We start from the raw sequence: 21,860 nt of genomic DNA, 5'->3' as shown, positions 1-21,860 counted from the left end.
GAGATGGGGCACATACAGAAATGATGGACAAAACACGTCTTCATCCTCCTCTTCGTCATCGCTCGACTCCTCATCCCCTCCACCGCACTTGGCACTGGAAGACCTCTCCAGGGAGGTGCTCCACTCCACAGAGCTAGCCAAAGCCGGAGGCGGCGCGTTGTCTTCTACATCATCCACCATCCCAAGCTCATTCACTCGGGCCCTCGGAGGCGTCACTGGGGAGCTCTTGGGCTCAGAGCTGTCATTGCTCAGGACACCAGTTGAGGGCATTTCGTGCTTCTCGATCCAGGCATTGTAGTACCGCACAATATTTTCATGGTTAAGCCGTGAAAGCAGTGTGACTTCCCCTTTTATCCTGCGGAACTGCTTGCTAGCCGGGTTCACCTGAATCCGTTTCACAGCATAGTAACAACCATCAAGCTTGTTCTGAACCTGCCAACAGAGGGAGACAAAGAGAGCGAAAGAAAGAGAGAAGTTTACTTCCTAGCCATATTTCAACAGAACAGCTGCAACAACATTGCTATACTACAAAAAGTTTCAGTATTTTTTTCTGATTGGATCCTTCTTTAGATGTTGAAGTTGATGTTGAAATCCTATTTTCCCACAGATCTTTTGATGCAATTCTTCTTATGCATGAGCCTTAGGGTCATTCTATTTGTGCAACCACAGTGTTTTTCTTACACATGGCTAAATGATGTTTTTAACACGTTTTTCACTTAAGAATTTTCTCCCAGGGAAGTATACATAATAATTCTACTATAATCATATCCTAGTTAATCTCTTTAAAGTACAGGCTAGGCAAAACAAGGGATTCTGTATGGGATAGAATATTAAATGTAACTGTTGAAGTCTGTTTTTTTTCTTTTTCAGCTGATGTACAAATAATAACATTCAGTCAGGGAACAACATTGAAAACACATTATGATTACATGCGTTTTCATTCAAGCTGACAAAGTGTAAAAGATCTTACATATTATAAAAGGTTATCAGTACATACATTTACTTTTTCGACTGAGTATAGCTGGTATTAAAAACAAGCTTGTGCAAAACAAGCTGAAAGGATGTTTGAAGTTAAAATTCAACATAAAAAAAATCTGACTCATAACAAGAAGCTGTATTAACACACATGAAAACAGCACTGTGGATTGCAGACTGCACTGTTCTCTCATTTACCTTTATTACAGCACCAAAGGCACCTTTTCCTAGAAGCTGGAGCTCCTCAAACTCATTAAAATACCTTGAAAACTGTTTCTGTATTTCTGTGCTGAAAGGGGCATTGAGGATGTGGCTGTAAGGAATAACCGTTGAGGCAAAGTCTACTCCTATGTCTATGAAAAGGAAAAAGGAGTTTGATTAACTTGCATCAAAGAGAACACTTTTATGTCAAAAACACAGTAAGAAAAAGTCATTTTTTTCATGCCTAGTCACCCTCTGGTTCAATCAACTACCAACGAACATCAGGACAACAAATGTGTGCCTCTACACTAATACAGTATTTGCAAATAGTTTAAAGATACTGTAAAATGTATATAATAAAAAGTGATCCTGTACTAATTGGAATTGTGCTTTTTTAATTAAATCAAATCAATTATTTCTCCGACCAGAAATTGTATTCAATTTTGTTGAAGGAAAAGTTAAATATTTTCATGATAGCGATGAGATCCCTATAAGGAAAAAGACCTGTAAATGACAAAAAAAACCTACCTTCAGGGCTGTCTTCATTGCCTTGTATGGGTGTTTTCACCAAAGGCGGATTGATGAATGAGTGCTTAAGAAGCTGCTGAGTGTTCCAGCGCTCAGCATCATTCATACAAATACACCTACACAGACAATGCTATGATTAGAATATGAGGCTCATAAATTGATTTAACTATAGAACTGGCATTATCAAAGATGCCTCACGCACTGCACTACATAAATCATATATTATACTTTTTTATAGATGCAATTCTCCAACTACACATGAATTCTACATTGATTTCTGCAATTAAGCCGGAATTCCAGAAAAATGGAGGATCTGAAATAAATATACACAAATATACAAAATGATTTGCGATATTTTCGATAACCATGAATCTGTGATGAAGCCGTACTTTTACAGATGTTCTAATTACATTATATTTCAGGACACCCACATCTATGTTTACTGGATGATCATTTGAAATATACGTATCCTAGTGCATGTGGCTTTATTGTGTTATAAGGAAACAAATAAGTTTAGTAAACCACATGGTCATGCTCAGCTTGAGACTACTAAGGAAACCATTGGTATGATTTACCAAACCATTTGGTATTATATAGCCACGCTCTTTCAGCCCAAATTGTGGAAGATCACAAGGACCACCAAACTCAGGTTCTTACTTGTTGAGAAAATCTTGGAATTCACTAGGTAAGCTGCTAGGGATAGACACTGGATACTCCTTGACTTCTTTTCCCTGGCTCAGAGCAAGCAGGAGCAGGCCTAGGCTCCACACATCTCCCTTCTTTCCAGTCTTGCTTGGCAAAGTGTCTTCACAAAAGCGCACCCTAGGCTGCTCAAAGATGTCCTCCTTGCAGATGTCAGCCAAACGTTTGGAGATACTGTAGTCTGTGAGTCTGACGTTACCTGCACCGTCCACCAGGACACTGGAGGCGGACAACAGTTTGTGCACGACAGAGTTACTGTGGAGATAATCAAGGGCGCTGAGGAGCTGGGAGGCATAGTGGCATATTTTGTCGATTGAAAGCGGAGTGCTGAGATTCTGGGAAAGGCTGGATCCACTGACATGCTCCACTAAGAGGTCGACAACAATGCAGTCCTCCTGCTCCCTGTGATTCAAGGCAGTATAATGCACAAGGTTGGGGTGGTCAAGCTTCAGCAAAGAGTTCAGTTCGCATTCTGCCCCTTGGATCTGTGGAGTTAAAACACTACTTTAACTTTCTGAAACCCTGCACAATTTAATACTACAAAGGAAGTACCATATTTGAAAAACTAATATGAATAATAATCATACCTATATTCCCTTTAAGAACACTAGATAACTTCAGAAATTGCAACACTGAGATAATACAATAAATCAGTGATAAATCAGTCATTCCTTGCCAAATTCTGAGCTCTGATAGAGATGTGGATATTTCCATAGACACCTCATTAAAAACAAGAATTGTGTGATTTAATGATTTTCCTCATAGCAAAAGAAATGTAAAGCTTGGCCTTCCTGATACTATTAGAAAAAGACTGCAATAAAACGAACTGGAGATATGCAAAGGAGAATTAGCACCATCTCTTAAAAAGATGCAGATTGCAATAAATTAAGAGAGTGAAAAATGTCAGAGAGATATTTGGACCATCACACCTCTTTACATGGTCATACATGCTTTCTCTATTTCGAATCCCGAAATGAAACATGTTAAGGAACCCAGCACTTAGGACAAGAGCAGGCAACTCAAGTAATCAGCTGCCACATTTGATTAAGTTTTCCATTCCATCTCAGACAGTTGTCTACCCCCAATATGCACTATCTACTATTTACCTGCTTTTTACACTTTTCTATTTTATCTGTTTCTTGGCTCGTGAAAAACTTTCCAATCTTCTTACTCCACCTCAGAATCCACTCGTACAAAACTGCAAAATCCCCCGAAGTCGACTCTAAGGCATAGTACACGCTGCGACCCAACTTCACACTCTCTCCTAGGATAGCAACAAAATGCCACACAAGTGTAACTTCATAAGAGACGTACTATTAAGCAGAACTGTACATTACATAAACTCCAAGCAATCCATTAATGATTAAGCACACGTGAGTGAACACTTCTTTAGAGGGTTTTACCTTATTGGAGAAGATTGTTTCCTTAATGACTTATTGTGCAGTTAAAACAACACCATGAAAGTAAAAGTAAATGGTAACAGAAGAACTGTCTGAAGGAGTTTCATTCTTCTATATATTTCAGCTGAAAAATCACAGGATTTCAAAGTACTGGTTTAAATTGCAGGAAAAATGCAAATGTAGTCAGGCAAATGTAGTTATGAAACCTTTACAAAGACAGTTCCAGAAGGCATATAAAGTTTTCAACAGAAAGCTTTTTAAACAAAGAGAATGTAATAAAAAGACAAGATAAAATGAAGACTTTGCTTTACAAGTGCACATACTGGGTTTTCCAAGTCCTCTCAGGACAATTACGTTTTATCAATTCATCTCTAAAACCATACATGGAGTTGTTATATTTGCTCAAACTTAAACATGGGGAACAAGCCTTTCTGGAAAAGTTCTTACCTTCTGTATTTGATTTTACTAGTGTCACACTGTTTAAGTAGCCTTTATAATTGCAATCTACAACTTGATCTCTTACCTAATATTTACTTTAACGGTCTTAATGGTCTTCTTGCTTACAGAAATTAGTTTTTAAAAGCATAGGGAATAATAATATAATTCTGATGCTCAAATGGTTTAGAATAAATCACAAAGCTAGACTCTAAAATGACAAAGTAATGCATGAATATATTTCTGACAGGCCTTACCAATACATTTCCCTCTATGGACAGTAAAGTCTCCCAAAGCTCCATTACTAAAGTACAACACTTCAAGTGGTCTGGGGCTGTCATCACTGCTACCTGAGGAATACTGTTGATCACGCCTACAAACAGAAATAATGGCAACTTAAAAACAGGCGTATCTTTCTAACGAGCAGCATGCAGTACCTTGAAACACTTTGTTTCTGGCTAGAAAAACATTTGAAGCAGCAGTTGTTGATACAAATGTTTAAGGAACATGACCACATTTTTACGTTTTGTTAGTATTCACGAATTGTGTGCCACGTCTTGAATCCACAGGCTCAAACAATGTCTGCACTGCAGGGCTCAACTCACACTCCAAGCAAGCACCCTAAACTCTAAGCCACTCAAAACCCCTGCTGCTTGCTCTTTATCAATATATGGCACCCAGCACTCTTTAGAATCATTCAGGCCCAATGTATCACTTTATTTACGATGTCAGCTGCAACACCAGTGATTATTGTATTCTTACCAATGACACCCCTCAGCAATTTGAAAACCAGCGTTTAATAATATTAGTAAATATATCCATACAATTGATATATTAGATATATCCAGTGAAACCAGCTTAAGGGACACAAAGAGCTGAAGACCACATACCTGCTGCGCCCATTGGAATTGGTTCGTTTTCGATTGTTCCCTCTTTTGGCATCTATCTGCTCTACAGTGGATCCACAGAAACTGGGGGGAATCTTCCCTGAGACAGGGCTCTCTGGACTGGCCAGAGCCACACTTTCTAAACGCTCCTGTTAGGTCAGAATTACACATGGATTTCAGAAAGCATTTTGCACAACCATATTCAAGGTGTTACTCTCCAATTAAATTTCAGGGCCAATCAATATTTGCAGTGCCTTACATAATTTCCAATGATTTCATAATTAAGTCTTGTTTAAATAGTTGTTGCGTAACTTCGGAAGATGAGTTTAATTCATAGCTCTTAATTTATAGGTATAGACACAAAGCTGTGTGTACTGTAGCTCAAAATACCATACTTGTCTAGCCCTGTAACTCCTTTCCTATTCAGAAAAAATAGATCTGCTGTTAAACTTCCTCCTTCTTCTCTTTAGAAATATGCTCTTCTCAATTTTTATGATGAGGTCTCATTCTTTCATTCTTTGATGCTCAGAGAAACTCTAGTATAAGATTTAAAATTTGGTAAGGCACTGACATGGACTGACAGGAACGTCTGCTAAAATACAGCTGATAGAACCTTAATCGATTTCCTTCTTGATAGCAGACAAGGAATCCGGCATTATTTTCTGACTGCTACATTTTATTTTTCACTGATCTGCCCTCTTCTATTAATCCCCCCAAAATAATTTGTATGCATTAACTCTGCACTTCTGAGATCACTTGCAGTGAGTAACGAGGGCATAGATTTTTGATGAAGAGGTAAATCTCCTACAGCCAACATTGTTTTGAAATTTTATTATCCTCAATAAAATTTTGCTTTTTTTCCTTCTATTGAATGCCACAGGAATAATAACTAGATTACATAAAAAAGACCCACATACATTAATTAGAATGAAATGAATTAATTTAAAATTAATCTCAGAACCTGTTTGGCGATTTCTTTCCTCTTCTTTTCTTCTCTCTTCTCCTCTTCTCTTCTCTGGATCTCTGCTAGAATCTCATTTTGCTGAAAGAGCAATGAAATTGTACAGAAGTTTAATCTTTGCAAAATTAAAAAAAGCAATAAACTTTTGGTCATTTCTGTTGGCCACATGTGCTTCTATCAGTCAGTCTCATCTGGCCATCTTGCATATTGGTTTTTTTTTACCTTCCTAACTTTAATCTTATTTCAAGATTACCTTAAAATCACTTCAGGAGTTCCTCAACACTAACAAATGTGAATGCACTTAATCATTACTTAGATCACTAGATCTGTAGTGGAAAAGGAACAATTAAATTAATTAAATTAACCGTTGTTTCCAACTCACAAATACTGCTAGTTAGTTCTCTAAGTGTATTCATATTTAAACAAATAAGACTTTCTATACATTATTTTCTGGCATGAAAACCTGCACAGTCACATACAGCCAGTGAACAAAAGCTCGCAAAACTTGTGGTAAATGAGGGACACCCAAGAATAATGAAAGCAAGGGCTTTCACACAGGTGTTGCACATGTCTTAATTAAGCAAATAACATCCTAGCCAATTAGGGTCATGGACCAAAATGCTGAACAGGCCTGTTTGCCTACAAAAATGGGCAACAAGATTGCAATAGGAGACCTTAATGACTTTAAAACAGGGGTGACTGATAAGGAATGTTTAGCAGGAGCTTCACTGACCAAGAAAAGAGAATTTGCTGATGTTTCATGAGCTACCGGGTCTACAGTGGTGTCAGCATGGAACTCTAAGCAAATTTCAACCTGGGAATTGAACAGCCAGTTTCATTAAAAATCATGGAAAAAGTTGTCGTGTCCCTCCTGCAGAATTGCAGATGTTGGTAGACTGTAGGCCAAAAGGCATACAGGCCTATCGGCCACACATGGAATCCAAATGCTCTAATCAGTGGCCTTATATTGGTGTTTCCATTTTTTGTCCACTATGTGTACTGTATATGCCAACAACACTGAAGTTGAAATAAAGTTTGATGGGTTGTCTCTGTGGCTGGAGCAAAATGTTTTGTGTTCAGTGCCAATCATACAGAAAGGACCCAACAATGAATGCGACAGTTTGAGCCTGACCATCTGCTCTGCTTGTTTCCTCTGCTGATCGATCCTCTTTTGCTCCTCCTGGGCCTGTTTCTCCTGCTGCCGCTGCTGGTTCTTCAGCATCTCCTCATGGAAGGACTTGGGTGGTGGAACATTGTGTTCGCTGAGGAATGATTGCACATGTTCTGCCAGCTGGAATATCATAACCTATAGGACACGAGAGGAGCAGTGCCAGGTAATAAACGTAACAGGCGTTTTAGAACCCGATCACTTGGGAACTCTCTTGAAAACACGATCTGGTTCTGCAACAGGTGCTGAATGCACAGAATGATACCCTGAACGCCTTAAGAGTTTACTTACTTAAAAGGCTTTTTTACTTCCAGTTATTTAGTTGAAAATAGTCTAAATATACATCTTAGTCAGTTCTCTGAAGATTATTTTAGATTATCTCATTACCTATTCCAGAAAAAAAGTTTTGAAACTGAAAAAATAGACCAATCAACAGATGCAAAAAATCATTTTACTTGTAACCCATCAATCCGTTCAACATGACATTTTTGATCAAAAACACTATTTGCTATAAATATTAATTTTATACACAGCAATAATGGAAGTATTCACTTCCTTAAAATAGAGAAAAGGTAAAATATAATCAAAGATGACTATTTTGCAATGTTCAAAAACTGAAAAAAATCTGAAAACCATAGTTTCTGTATTACTTTAAAAGCTTGGAGGCTGGTTTTACAAAGGCTTACTGTTTTACCTCGCCACAGAGGTCTGCAGCCAGATTACCGAGTTCAGTCTGGAGATTCTGAAGATTTTCATTCGAGAGCCCTTTGGCATTCTTCAGTTCAAGTTCTGGAGGTCTGAAGCCCAAAAGAGGAAAGCTGAATCAGAACTGGCATTTAAAAACAAAAGCGGGTATACTAATCTTTATTTTACCACATCAGACAATAAAACAAAACTCAATTACTTAAAAATACCATATAATAAAAAACAGCTCCTGGATTTTAGGAAGCATTAAATAATGATAAAGATTCCTTTACAGGGTGGGTAACAAAATGTTTTCGAAAAAAATAATTCAAAATCAGACCATGGATTTTTAAACATTGTTTCAGCTGCGGCAATTTTTTGTACAACTGATTGGTGTTTGATATATATTCGTATGGAATCTTGACATTCAATACAGTAATGTGAAAGAGAAAGTACTGTACACCCTCCCAAGACTCTATGGTCTTACATATTAAGACATATCTGACCTTCACCTAGACCTCACCAAGTCCTAATGGTAGATAAATCTAACCTCATGTGTAAATAACACACACGATTTTTACTTTTCATTTTTTATTAAGGAAAAAATCAGTCAACATTCAGAAGCCTTGTGTGAAAAAGTAAGTGCACTCTGCATTCAGTAAGGTGTGGAACCCCCTTTAACAGTAATAACTTGAAATAAAAGTTTCCTGTAAGAGTTCATCAGTCTCTCACATAGCGTGGGAGGAATTGTGGTCTATTTCTCCTTACAAAACTGCTGTTGAAGAAATTTTCTTTTCACAATACAGCATCAGGTTCCTGTTTCTGCATACCTTCTGCATTCTTTCTTAAAATAGGACAAAAACATTTAAAACATAAGATAAAAAGAGTGGTATATGAGATGGAACTTCTGATTTTTTTTCAATGGCTACATCAGCATTTAGTCCATCATTATCCATTCACAGAGTCCTTTATTACTTACACATCAGGGTACTTAGGTGGGCATTTAACCTGCAGATCCACTGTAACATAAATCTCCTGTCGAGAGCTCAGACCCTTGGGACGTAGGTATAAATACACTTCTGGGGGGCGGTTAACCTAAATACATTTAAAAACATAAAATAAACTATAAGACAACATTTCAAGCTAGGATTTTACATCTCGGACACCTCAATCGTGAAAACTGATGTGATTGTTTACAGCAGTAGAGGAACTACAGTGTAATTCCTGCAGTACGTCCAGAAATAAACTATTGGGGAATCTCTGGAGGGGATTTTACACTGAATAAACACCATTCACCTGAGGGGGTTTCTCAAATTCCCTATGATGTGTCAATATCACATTCAAACCTCTAAAGGACTATAAATTATATGCTTTGTCAAGCAGACAAACGTGCTGGATCATTATTGTAACATTACCTATCCAAAGAAATGTGAACAGTAACAACACATCAACAGTATGCGATATCAGAGTTGCACTATGTTTTTACACGTTTAGCGTCTATACATTTTTCCCAAGAGGTTGCTGAGTAACATGACTAAGCTACTGAATCCTGTGTATTCACCAAAATATAAAAACACTTCTGCAAACTGACGATTGATGTTTATGTGACAGGTCACTTAAGTCCCATGATTTAATGTGAGGGATTGCAATGCTTATCGTAAGCAGGTATTAAACTATGAAAGTATATCAACAATGCAGCAGACAAACCTCTCATCAGGGACATTAAAAAGGGTTCTCTCTTGCCAATTGTATTTGGCTGACGTTTGGTACGTAGTTCCGCTAAACAGACTATTGAACCCAGTATGCACGTACACCTACCTTCCAGGGCTTTTTTTCCCGGATGTCCTCAAAATCATCACCATAGATGGATGCAAGGGCCTCAAGTTCATTTTCCTGTTGATCAGAATAGTCGTCGGGCTGCTCAACAGCACTTTGAAAAGAGCTCATTATGCTTTGCAGGACTCATCACTAACCATTCCCACCCCCTCTTCAAAATGATGACTGCGTTACCGTATGCTAAATATACCATTTAAAGTCATGTAATCCACTAAAGTCACGAAATGCACAGCGAAAACACGCGAATATTTCAAATTAAAATTTTTAATTAGGGAAAAACTTTTTACGAACTTAAATTGCCAGACGTAACGCCAACACTACTTTCTCTAAGCTGGCGCACAGAATACGTCATGTTGTCGCAGGCGTAACGCAATCACACGCAGCCGCAGGGGCGAAGATGGGGTGTTATCGTTGTGAATGCGCATCCTGTTCTTTTACTTAAATTGAATACAATTTAGGTTGGAAGAATTATTAGCAAAGTCGTTTATTATGCATTTGCTTGTACTTTAATACTGAAAACGGGGGTGCTCTTGGAAATGGTGAAACGTGAATTACGGCTTCCCTGATTCACAAATCATATGCATTACAGGATTAAGTGGTTATGAACACAGACTCCTCTTATTCCAAAAGACACAACTGATGTTTGCATCTAACGTTCTTTCCTGGCGAGTTACCGTTTGGTTTCTTAAAACAAGCATTCATTTACAATTAATTTTATTTTAATTTACGAGTAATCTCGTACGTGGTGGAAAAAGAGGTACAATTTAAAATATTGGACATTTGTTACTAATTTACGTGAGTAACGCTTTTACCTAGACCAATTTAAAGTAATGCAGCTTGGTGTTTTAGTGGAGCAATCTGTCTGCAGAACCTTATTGGGTACAACAGTAGTGCCCTACTCGCCATTTGAACCCTTAACCTCCCAGTTTGGAATCCAGAGCCCTAAACACTCCTCCCACACTTGTGAAAGAGAAGCTGCCTTTTACATTAAATATTTAACGTTATATTTCACATTACGTTATATTACGTAAAAATATACTATGTATGTTATACATTATATTAATATTTAACGGTCTGTCGATTTTTGGAACACATTACAAATATGATAAAACGCAGACATGTAGTGAACATCATATATTTCCTTCTCCAATTATATGAAATTTTGTTACATATGAAAATAGTTTTAATTATGATCTTATATTCGTGAATAAGATTACTATTGTTCATCACAAAAATGAAAAGCCAATTAAAAACAATTAAATGGAGATAAAACTATGACCATTCTTATTATCTTTAATATGTAAAAAGTAAAAGAATTGTATTTTGTTAGCATATTGGAATACCTAAATATCTGTTCTCATTAAGATTCTTTTTTTAGTTGTGCATACACCAGTCTTCACATCTCATTTCCTACATAGCCAGCTGTTGTAGATTTGATAATTTGTCTACAAGTTCATATCATCAGTGAGACATTGATCTACACTTGGATTTTTAGTCATGTATAACCCCTGTTCGCTGATAGACAAATCTTTCTTTCTTTGTGCACCAAGAAGAAGATGCACAGTTCAGGATGTCATCAAGGGGTTTTACTGTGTAATTTATGCTGTATTTGAATATAGCAAGGAATTAACTTAAATCACTGGCTTTTCCCTTTTAACAAAAGCTTCTTCTGAAACTCCCAGAGAAAATGACATGGAGAATCAATGCACAAGTAGCAGTTTTATTATGATTTTCTTGTATACTTCTTCTCAGTCTTGTGTTTCGTTCTACAGTCGAGAATTTGTCTCAAAATCTGTTTTACAAAAAAAGAAAAAACAGCAACAACAAATCAGCAGGAGTGCACATGCTAAAATGCCTCAGAGTAAAATGTTCAGTCATAAAACCTTTTTAGAGAATTGATGAGAAAATAGCAATTACAACGGATGCACAAAAAAATTAATCATATAAAGTTTGGTAATGTTATAATAACAAAGATCCAGTAGTAGACAATTGTATAACAAGCAATTTGACTTTTTTTATTTTCTATTTGCCCCCCTTCTCTCTCTTTGTACTTCAACATACATATATACAAGAATGATCAATCTCTCAGTCAAGTAAATTAAAGTCTAAAAAAATCATATAAAGGTTCATAATTGACAATAATATACAGCCACTAAACTATATTACAAATTCTTCGATACACAATTAAAAAGGTGTGATTGATTACATCATTCACAAAACCCTAAATCCCCCCCCTTTAGTTTGTCATAGACTGAAACAGAACGAAGGAGGTGATTATTCGTCAGGCATTGAGGCCAGCGGATCTTTGCAGCCCAGGAAGGTGAACAAAAATAATGAATGCTGAAAGGCATTTGTGAGGAACAGCTGCGACAATGGGCTTGTTGCAGTCACAGTGGACAGGCAAACATACAGCAGCTGTCCAAAACACAGGGCACATTCATCTCAGTGATCCCCTGTAACCTTATAAGGATGGAGGTCCCCCAACAAGGCCACACACTTTATCTCAAACACCCGTCATTCTGAAATACCTCAGCAAACCATTTCTTAGCTTCACTTACGGTGACTGTTTAACCTTCAACCTTCAACAAACTAACATGACTTTCATGTCTAATTATGACCATGCTGTGACAACTATGCTGTGTGGGGGATGATTTCAACAGTAAGCTGTAGCCTATAAGATTCATTCACATCAGAAACATATTTGTAGTCAGACAAATATGGTTGGTAACTGGGGCATATGGTAACATAAAAAGTGACAAAGGGTACTTGTGAGATGTGAGAGGCCATTCGGACCATTTTTAATCATATTACACATTTCTAGCTTATGTTGGAAGAGATACATTGTAGGTCTCTTCACCTGACTCAGCATTCACAGCATCACTTTGTGAAGAAATGCAAATCCTATTGCGTTTTCTTCAGCCTAACCACATTAATTAAACTTAAAAATTATGAATATGGTCTGTTAACTTACTTTTTTGGAAATCTGTCCAAACAAAAGAAAAAGAACAAAACCTTTTATATCAGATTTCATAGCTGTCACTGTAATAAGTGGCTGATTATGTCAGTCCTGTCTCCCTCACTGTCAGCATCTATTGGGTGGAACATTACAGTACCAGGGAATCCTTTAGGATTGCATTCCCCACCTGTCTATGTTGATACTGTGAAAAAGATCTAAAAATAGAGGCTTGACACAATCCAGTAGGCCTGTTTGGAGGTAAAAAATGCTCTCACATAATCCTGTGATATACCCTGACAGAACACAGGTTGAACAAATAACCCCCTACGGGTCTTTCAGCATGCCAGAGTGTTAGCAAGAACGGATTCCATCTCAAATTTGAAAACACTTTAGATAAAACTATAGTTAACAAACATGACACATTGATGGATTTCCTAAAATAGGAGATTACGAATAATGTCTGTGAATATTTTCTCTTCATAGTAATGTTGCCTCATAATCATATTGCCTCATAATATTGATAATGAAGTTTGCTCAGGTAGAATAAATACTGTATAAGAATGTTTTCTTATACAGTAAAAAATGTAAAAAAATACTGAAAAGATCCTTTTTAATATATGTAAATAAATGTATCTCCTCATTTCCTTGTGTTATCCCAGATCCGTGTCATTCTAGATTAATTCTAGTGTGACCCGTCATGTACCAGTCCAAAACTCTATTCTTGCTGTGTTGAATTCAACATTCACATCATATTTTCTGCTTTCTGAAATATGTAACTATCCAGCGCTCTTTTTCATTTGCATGACACTAATCTGTAACAAGGCAACCAACTGGCTGCACTATCTCCAAAACAGTATGAAACAGTTCTTATAATTTTACATTAATGAAAGGGGAGACACAATATTTAAGAAAGCAGCAGAAAATAAATCCATTTACTAAAATGTGACATGTACAACACAGAGTTCTTCAATTTGATGGGCCACTCCCCCGGCTTAGCGGTGTGGTGCATTCTTGCCCACAGCTAGAAATGGAAGTTTTAAAATACGTTAGAAGGCCTGTAAGTTGTGTTCATGAGCCAAGACTCTATATAGGAAAAAACAGTCTGTATTCCCTCATAGGGTACAATAAGGGAAGAAGGGGGTGTGACTTATAAGGAGCCACAACAGCAAATTCAGCACCCCGTATCCGCCCTGGATGCACAGTCAAGGACACCTGTTACACTCCATGCCCCTAAAAGGAGAGAGCTGAGCCAATCACAGGGCTGCTGCCTGTGCCAAGGGCTGTCCCTCTCAGCCAGTCCGATGGCGGCCAGTCTGGCATTCTTTCAGCTGTCTCGCATGTTTAGGCTCTGTCCCACATACCAACGTACTACCCCACTGACATATACAGTATTCTGTGAGTCTGAGGGAGTGCTTCTTAAATGTTTCCTTAACTAGACCCCATAAAGTTATAGTTATAGCAGCTTCCAGGATGGTCATATTTCTGCGACATCTTGAACTAACTTGTGATATTGTTCAATGAAAGCAGCAAACACTGCTGCTACATCTTCTTGCAAATTAATTTACAATTCATCACCAGAGAGCAGTGGATAGTTCATTATATGATTTATTTAGGAAGACTGAAGTATTTCTAATCCATAACTGATTCATGAGCAATTACACAAAGGTTACCAGGTTACACGTTTGTATCTGCATACTATTTTATTTAATGTTTTAATAATACCCTTTTTTCATATATCTGATCCATATTAAATTATACACATGGCAGATTTAGTTACCATGAGACACTGCAATGTTTGTTTACAATTTTTTTTGCATAGGTACACTTTCTTTTTCAATATTGTAGCTTTTTATTCCAAATCATTAATGGCATCCTGTAGAGATAAAAAAAAAATGAATGTCATCACAGTGTTCAAACACTCAATCTTCCAAACTAACGCTAAGTAATTAAAACAAAAATATCAGTTTTAAGTTTTAAAGAATCACTCACATAACTGGAACATTTTGGTAGAACTGAAAAGAAACATAATGATGCTGGTATTCAGATGGCTAAAATATATTAGATTAAATACATTGTTGTGTCCTATACAGAGATGCATATTGTACTTAGATAAATATTATTAACTGCTAGGATTTTCAGTCAATAATCTTAGCTCTGTCAGCATAGCCAAAAGTATTTTCTGAATGGCACAGGCTGCACCATTTCAAAATTCTCCGTATCATATATTACAGATAAATCAAGAGTCCTTTATATAGTCGGTTTACTTTTCTGCCTAATTTTAGTTTTATACAGGGGGCCTAGTACCTCTGAGGAAGCATCACTCCATTTTAGTGGTGGCCTGTCACAGCATATCAGACACACTTACTTGGGGGATCCTTTTTTTTAAGCAGCTCTTATTTGGGCTTGTGTGAACTCCTGGACCCGCCTCCCAGACCCTCTATTCCAGGCTTATTTAAGGAGCACCTTTCACTGTAGGCTTTCGTCCCAGTGGAAGCATCAGTCTTGCGATACAACTTGGTGAGTGCCTACCTCCGGTGTCTTTGGAATACTTAATGGCTTGACAGGATTGACTGCACATTCTCAGCCTCTTGAATAGGGGGTTAGGATTTCTGAAGATTAACTGTTAGAACTGTGATGATTTGTGAAGTAGAAGGAAGGCAATAGACTTAAAACACTCCTTGAAATTATTCATACAGCTTGTTTCAGGTCTTTTTAATTTATTAAACAAGTGAATAGACTTGAATTCTTAAACTACAAGAATATTTTCATTTAAAGTTGATTAAAATGCTTGGTTGCTAAAAATAAGGAAAAATGCCAAAGACTGCACAACTGAACTTCTGTTGTCTTTACAATGGATTAAAATTAAAACTAGTAAATGAGAAATGACGGTACCGTGCCTCAATCTGAATATGAAAGAACACAAAAACAACTATAATCCAGTATTAGTTTAAGTTATTTTGCATTTTGTTTTGTCAATATTACTAAATAAAAAGAAAAACAGGGAGAAATTGCAGAAAAAGAGGGAAGGGATTGCTTCAGGTCTCAGCGAACTTGTAGGATATTTGTGCCTGTCACTCACGCACACATTCCTAACTCCACAAACTTGTAATGAAGCTGATACTGATTTTAACAAGAGGTGTTACATTGTGTGGACAGCTGGAATAAGACCCCAGCCCTGGTGTCACTTAAAAAGAAACAGTCTTTCTCAGCTGTGAAATTGTTACAGAGAGGGAGATCTATATACAGAGTAGTTTGGAATTACAGGATTGCAAAACCAGTACTGGTCTTAAAATAGATGACTGGATGTCCTACTGTATATGCCTGTTTTTGGCATTGAAAACCAGGGTGGGGATACCTTATTGATCTTTAGGGAATGAACTATTTAAAAACTAAACTTAATCTGATATTGTCATATATAAGTAATAATCGATTGGTTTGCTTCTCAAAACATAGAATTCAGGAGCAGAGTAACTGTAAAGGAGATTCCTCAAAAAGAACACAAAAGAACAAAATGAACAGCTTTTTCCTTGTTTTTAAACAAAAATAATATCTAGACTTAATAAATACATTGCCTAGTAAAACATTCCAGCTATATATAGAAGCAACTGCCACAATGTATTGATTTGTGTTATAATACTAAATGATAATTGTTTTAAATGTCTCGTAAAATGTAAATTTTAAACCAGTGTGACATACTGTATTCTACCACATTATAAATATACATTATTTTCCCTTTAAGCACAGTTTATTTCAAGCTACAGTGAATATAATGGATAGCGGACTAGAGAACGTTTTAAGATTAACACACCCTTCTCACTTACAGCAGATGTTGCTTTTGCGTTTTCATTATGAGATTATTTTATGACAATGAAAACAATTACTAAAGTGAAATGTTACTGGAAGACTCGCGTATGGGCATTTTTTGTGTATTAGCCCTGTTTTTGTTAGAATTTAAACTTAATCCCAACCGTTTACCTCGCTGTTACTCCTGACAGACCATCCCAGCACAGACCAATCATGTGTGACGACGACGAGACCACCGCCCTTGTGTGCGACAACGGCTCTGGCTTGGTCAAGGCTGGATTTGCCGGAGATGACGCTCCCCGTGCTGTCTTCCCTTCCATTGTTGGAAGGCCCCGCCACCAGGTACAACCCCCCCTGCAGTCCGTTCATCAAACAGCGTTCATCTCTATTCGTCTACACTTTGCTTTATTTACCAACGCATCGTAAAGCTGAACCATCTTTAATAATTGTCTTTAAATAGTAATATTTAAATATGATATTAATTGCTTTTTACTTGCTTTATTAACGTTTCCTCCTTGCAATTGCATTATTTATGGTTATGTTTATTTTAGATTATTGTAAACCAGGATTAACCTCGGAGCATTTTATTATTTAAGATGATTTTGGAAATGATTTGACGAACATAATACAATTTTCACATTGCAAATAACTGGCAACAATGTCAAGAACACGGAAACAAAAAAAAAAATCACACTCTCTTTCAGCCGGCAGCACAGACAGCAAGTAGCAGGCATGTATAGCAGGCATAAATAGACTCCTGCAGATTTTTTAGGGTGTATTCTCACACCTCTCTGCTTCTCTTAGGGTGTCATGGTGGGTATGGGTCAGAAGGACAGCTACGTAGGAGATGAGGCCCAAAGCAAGAGGGGTATCCTCACTCTGAAGTACCCTATTGAACATGGCATCATCACCAACTGGGACGACATGGAGAAGGTACCTGTAGCCATCCAAAATCTACCTCTCACAGTGCTACAACACTTCTGTATTTAGTGACACATCTAGCACTAAGAAGCACTGGATCTCGTTTTTTAACTTCTTGTAGCTCATTGAGATAAACACAGCTATAAATTATGTATTTTAATTTGGCACTTATTCCATTTATTTTATAAGCACTTGTAAACTGTGCAAACTGTAAGACAATTCACCAACAAGGCCGACCACATATCATCTTTCATTTTTTTATGTGTAAATTGTGTGTTACACACTGCTTTTTTGTCCTTTTTCAAAAACGTGAATGGCTTTTTTGCTCTTTAAGGAAAATTATTTGTAAATGTTCTTGCATTAATTTCAAAAGTATTTCAAATTTTCAAACATTGGTCTTCATTTACTTTAGGTTTATATCAAGCATAGAAATAGTAGTAGCTTAAAAAAAATTTAGCTGTTTTATCCTATTACAGAAATTTTGAACTGTCCAGAAAATGCCTTCAACTATACAATGTTCACTATATATCATGTACTGAAATAAGAAGGGTGTATTGTGTCCTTTATTTAGTCTCTCTCTTAACTCCTACAGATCTGGCACCACACCTTCTACAATGAGCTGCGTGTGGCCCCTGAGGAGCACCCCACCCTGCTCACTGAGGCCCCCCTGAACCCCAAGGCCAACAGAGAAAAGATGACCCAGGTAAATGGAACAGTGGAGAACAGCAGTCATAGAACAGACTACCCTCAGAAAGGCAATTCTATTGTTTAATCCTTTGCTAAAGGAGTTTCATTGTGTTTTTTTAATGAGTCCTATGTAAGAATAGATATATAATTGTTGGGGAATTGTTGACTTTATCTAGTATCTAGCAGGCTTTCCGACATTTAAGTTTTAACCAATCATAAAATTAATCAATTTGGATAGAGTTTTAGGACAGGGTGCATGAACAACAGTCAGTGAACAAAAATCTTGTGCACCAAAATATAACACCCAAACATCCACCCAAAGATGTATAAATATTTATAATGCCAAAAAAGAGTAACCATTTAGAAAGCTATTGTCCTTGTTGAACAAGCAAACTCAAAGTATTACAAAAAACTGAAGTACTCTACTCTAAATATTCCTTTAAAATGGTTCAGTGACATTGGAATTTTTCGTTTTATAAAGTAAACCGTGAAGACGTTTCTATTCAAAATACACTTAGACTTTTCTTGTTTCCCTTTCCAGATCATGTTTGAGACCTTCAACGTCCCTGCCATGTATGTTGCTATCCAGGCTGTGCTGTCCCTGTATGCCTCTGGCCGTACCACTGGTCAGTACCTGCAGGCGATGCCTTTGTTTCCTTTATAATAAAAGAATGGACAATCTCATATGAAGATATAAGCTCCATTATTAGCAGCTTAATCGTAGAAAAATATTTTATCATGTATTTTCAACAGTAATTAAAATGTAAATGCAGTCAAATGTTTTTCAATGATAATGAGACATATGGATAGGTGATGAATAAATTATACCTGCTAAAGGAATAGATTGTTAAAGATTAAATGCTAAACCGTGTAACAGTGCTAAATATTAAGACTTTAAAATATGGGAGAAGAAAGATAGTATGAAATATAATTAATGGAATATAGTAAAAATAGTAATAATTACTGACAATTTATGTCAGTGCCAGTTTACTTCACTGAATTGTTACGTGCCCAGTCGTGTAACAATAGTATGTTTGCAAATGTACAAAGTAACGTACAGTATGTATGGTGTTGTAGCAAATGCAGTTTGTTAGTTTGAGCACTATAGGGTAAACATAGATCATTCTCGGTGTTCTGTGCAGGTATTGTGCTGGACTCTGGAGACGGTGTGACCCACAACGTGCCGATCTATGAGGGTTACGCCCTCCCCCATGCCATCATGCGTCTGGACCTGGCTGGCAGGGATCTGACCGACTACCTGATGAAGATCCTGACTGAGAGAGGCTACTCCTTTGTCACCACTGGTAAACACAACCCCAAAAACTACTTTCTTTTAAATTAATTTAAGGTGGCCTAACTAATGGCAGTAAAAAAGCCTATTTAAGCCAGTAACCTTTATGTTAAAATAAATGAACACATTAATATATACAACAGCTTCCATATTCCCAAATGTATTATGGTTCTGATAAACACTATTCAAAAGGAGCTTCCTTCAAGTAATCCAAATCCGACTGCCGATTGAACATGTCAGGAGCATCACTCCTCTTCCTTCTCACTTCTAGCTGAACGTGAGATTGTGCGTGACATCAAGGAGAAGCTGTGCTATGTGGCCCTGGACTTTGAGAACGAGATGGCCACTGCTGCCTCCTCCTCCTCTCTGGAGAAGAGCTACGAGCTGCCCGACGGTCAGGTCATCACCATCGGCAACGAGCGTTTCCGCTGCCCTGAGACCCTCTTCCAGCCTTCCTTCATTGGTAAGCATCCTCTGCTCCTTAAATAGGATAACTGCCTTTGCCAAAGGCCTACTTATTTTACCCTTACCAGTTCAAGACACCTTCTTATTGAGGAATCTTAGGCTATTGAAATTTGGAATCATAAAGCCTGCAAGTGCCAAAGCTGAAGCACGAAGCACACCACGTTTCAGCGCAAGGAGCTTCAGATTTGAATGGAAAGCAACATCTCACATCTCCTTCTTCATCAAACAGGTATGGAATCTGCTGGCATCCATGAGACTGCTTACAACTCCATCATGAAGTGCGACATTGACATCCGCAAGGACCTCTATGCCAACAACGTCCTTTCTGGTGGCACCACCATGTACCCTGGTATTGCTGACCGCATGCAGAAGGAAATCACAGCTCTGGCCCCCAGCACCATGAAGATCAAGGTGAGTGAAATCCAATGCAAATAAAATGGATCATCACTGGACAAGGAAACACACAATACAGTGATGCAGCACATACAGTATTTAGTAGCAGTGCTTCCACTTTTGAATGAACAAGAGGTTGTTGTGAAATGATTTAAAAAAAAACAACATAAAACATACAGAGCAGGTAAAATTATATCATACTATTAACTTCTTGTTAACATTCTCAACTTAATGGACTTTGTTTAGATGAAAACTAATCCCTCGCAATATGTTACAGTAAAATGTTTTGTACCTTGTTTGCGGTTTCTTTTGACTTTTAAAAAAAGTTATTTCATTAGGCTTTTTTCTCTAAGATTCCTGTTTCCATTTTGTCTCATAGATCATTGCTCCCCCTGAGCGTAAGTACTCTGTCTGGATCGGTGGCTCCATCCTGGCCTCTCTGTCCACCTTCCAGCAGATGTGGATCAGCAAGCAGGAGTACGATGAAGCTGGCCCCTCCATCGTCCACAGAAAGTGCTTCTAAACATCCAAATCCTCTTCCATCCACTCCTCTGTCTGCATTTGTACTGTGCTGTTTACTGTATATACATGTACTGTTGTAATAAAAATAGATGCTCGTAACAGTATTCCAGCTGTGGTCTATTTCCTGTTTTATCTTGAACCATAATGACTACTTTAAAATATTTTCTTTTTAGTCTCTTTTTATTCTAAAATGGAATGCACGTCACAAGCTAAAGAAAGACACAACAGTGTCACTAACATTATGGAAAACCTGCTGATTGATAGCCAATCTCTATAGGAACAAAAGGCACGAATACAACCAGGCTTTGCTTTCATTCTTTGGTGAAATTATAGTTCATGAATGCTGAATTACATATCAGAAGCAAACAGTGGTTTCCCTTGCAGATTGTTAAACTTTCTGTAACATATTGTTCTCTTTAAAATGTAGTGGAAAACTATTTGTGATTAGTGGATCAATATGATATATTGTAGTTTCCGTTTTAAGGCTTTCCTAGGAGATGACCAAACCATTATTTATGAAGGCACAACAATTTATTTACAATTAATATGAAAATCATCACATAAAAATACTTGTTTTTTAGGATACTATACTGTGAATGCCCAGCTGTTTTCAGTCAATACATAACTTTCTCTTCTACATAGAGCAGATCGGTACAACTGTAGTTTGAATCTGAGAAAAACCTTGTGCAGATTGATTTTCTAAACTGTTTCCAACAGATGTTTCAGATTAATGCTGCTTATCATAAATAAAAAAAGACGTTTTAGTTACAATTATGGTTTTTAACCAGGGCAGCTTCAGGAATGCCAATAAAACATGCCACTGTAATAGTCCTGCCCTCAGGCATAATGCTGTTTTCAGCTGATTCGATATACAGAAAGTGCTTGCATTTTTTGGATGCTCTTTGATAACAGAGACAGTTACATTTAGTTATCGTTTTTGGAAATCATCGTAGTTTTTTTAACTTTAAAGTTTACAGATATTTACAAATACATATTTGGAACACAGGTTGACGCACAAACAGAATACAATTTTGAACCAAGTTA

The 21,860-nt window shown here is 37.2% G+C and overlaps 2 protein-coding genes across 3 annotated transcripts in view; one reads left to right on the top strand and one right to left on the bottom strand.

Moving 5' to 3' along the window:
• eif2ak4 (eukaryotic translation initiation factor 2 alpha kinase 4) overlaps window positions 1-10,138 on the bottom strand; it is a 33,966-nt gene extending 23,828 nt beyond the window's left edge. The window contains exons 1-12 of one of the 2 annotated variants that reach the window (XM_088924656.1): window positions 9,760-10,138; window positions 8,921-9,036; window positions 7,952-8,054; window positions 7,222-7,395; window positions 6,090-6,170; window positions 5,132-5,277; window positions 4,499-4,614; window positions 3,513-3,670; window positions 2,362-2,891; window positions 1,705-1,820; window positions 1,174-1,328; window positions 17-432 (exon numbers count right to left, since the gene is read on the bottom strand). In XM_088924656.1, coding sequence (XP_088780782.1) covers window positions 17-432; window positions 1,174-1,328; window positions 1,705-1,820; window positions 2,362-2,891; window positions 3,513-3,670; window positions 4,499-4,614; window positions 5,132-5,277; window positions 6,090-6,170; window positions 7,222-7,395; window positions 7,952-8,054; window positions 8,921-9,036; window positions 9,760-9,888 — 2,240 coding nt within the window. In that variant the 5' untranslated portion in view covers window positions 9,889-10,138. Of the gene's footprint in view, window positions 1-16; window positions 433-1,173; window positions 1,329-1,704; window positions 1,821-2,361; window positions 2,892-3,512; window positions 3,671-4,498; window positions 4,615-5,131; window positions 5,278-6,089; window positions 6,171-7,221; window positions 7,396-7,951; window positions 8,055-8,920; window positions 9,037-9,759 lie in introns of those variants that run through there. The other variant, XM_088924657.1, reaches the window with a different exon arrangement.
• Window positions 10,139-15,132: 4,994 nt separating this feature from the next.
• On the top strand, window positions 15,133-20,920 carry LOC148828305 (actin, alpha cardiac muscle). The gene is made up of 9 exons (XM_088924655.1): window positions 15,133-15,250; window positions 16,729-16,879; window positions 17,342-17,470; window positions 18,051-18,161; window positions 18,687-18,771; window positions 19,288-19,449; window positions 19,708-19,899; window positions 20,131-20,312; window positions 20,674-20,920. Exons 2-9 carry the CDS (start codon window positions 16,751-16,753, stop codon window positions 20,815-20,817), a joined length of 1,134 nt encoding a protein of 377 aa, XP_088780781.1. The 5' UTR covers window positions 15,133-15,250; window positions 16,729-16,750; the 3' UTR covers window positions 20,818-20,920.
• The last annotated feature ends 940 nt before the right edge of the window (window positions 20,921-21,860 follow it).

The sequence above is a fragment of the Atractosteus spatula genome, chromosome 9 (genome assembly GCF_055471065.1).
Source record: "Atractosteus spatula isolate fAtrSpa1 chromosome 9, fAtrSpa1.hap1, whole genome shotgun sequence".
Lineage (NCBI taxonomy): Eukaryota > Metazoa > Chordata > Actinopteri > Semionotiformes > Lepisosteidae > Atractosteus > Atractosteus spatula.
The sequence above is the reverse complement of the archived record's forward strand: the minus strand, read 5'-3'. Positions and strand labels throughout refer to the sequence as shown.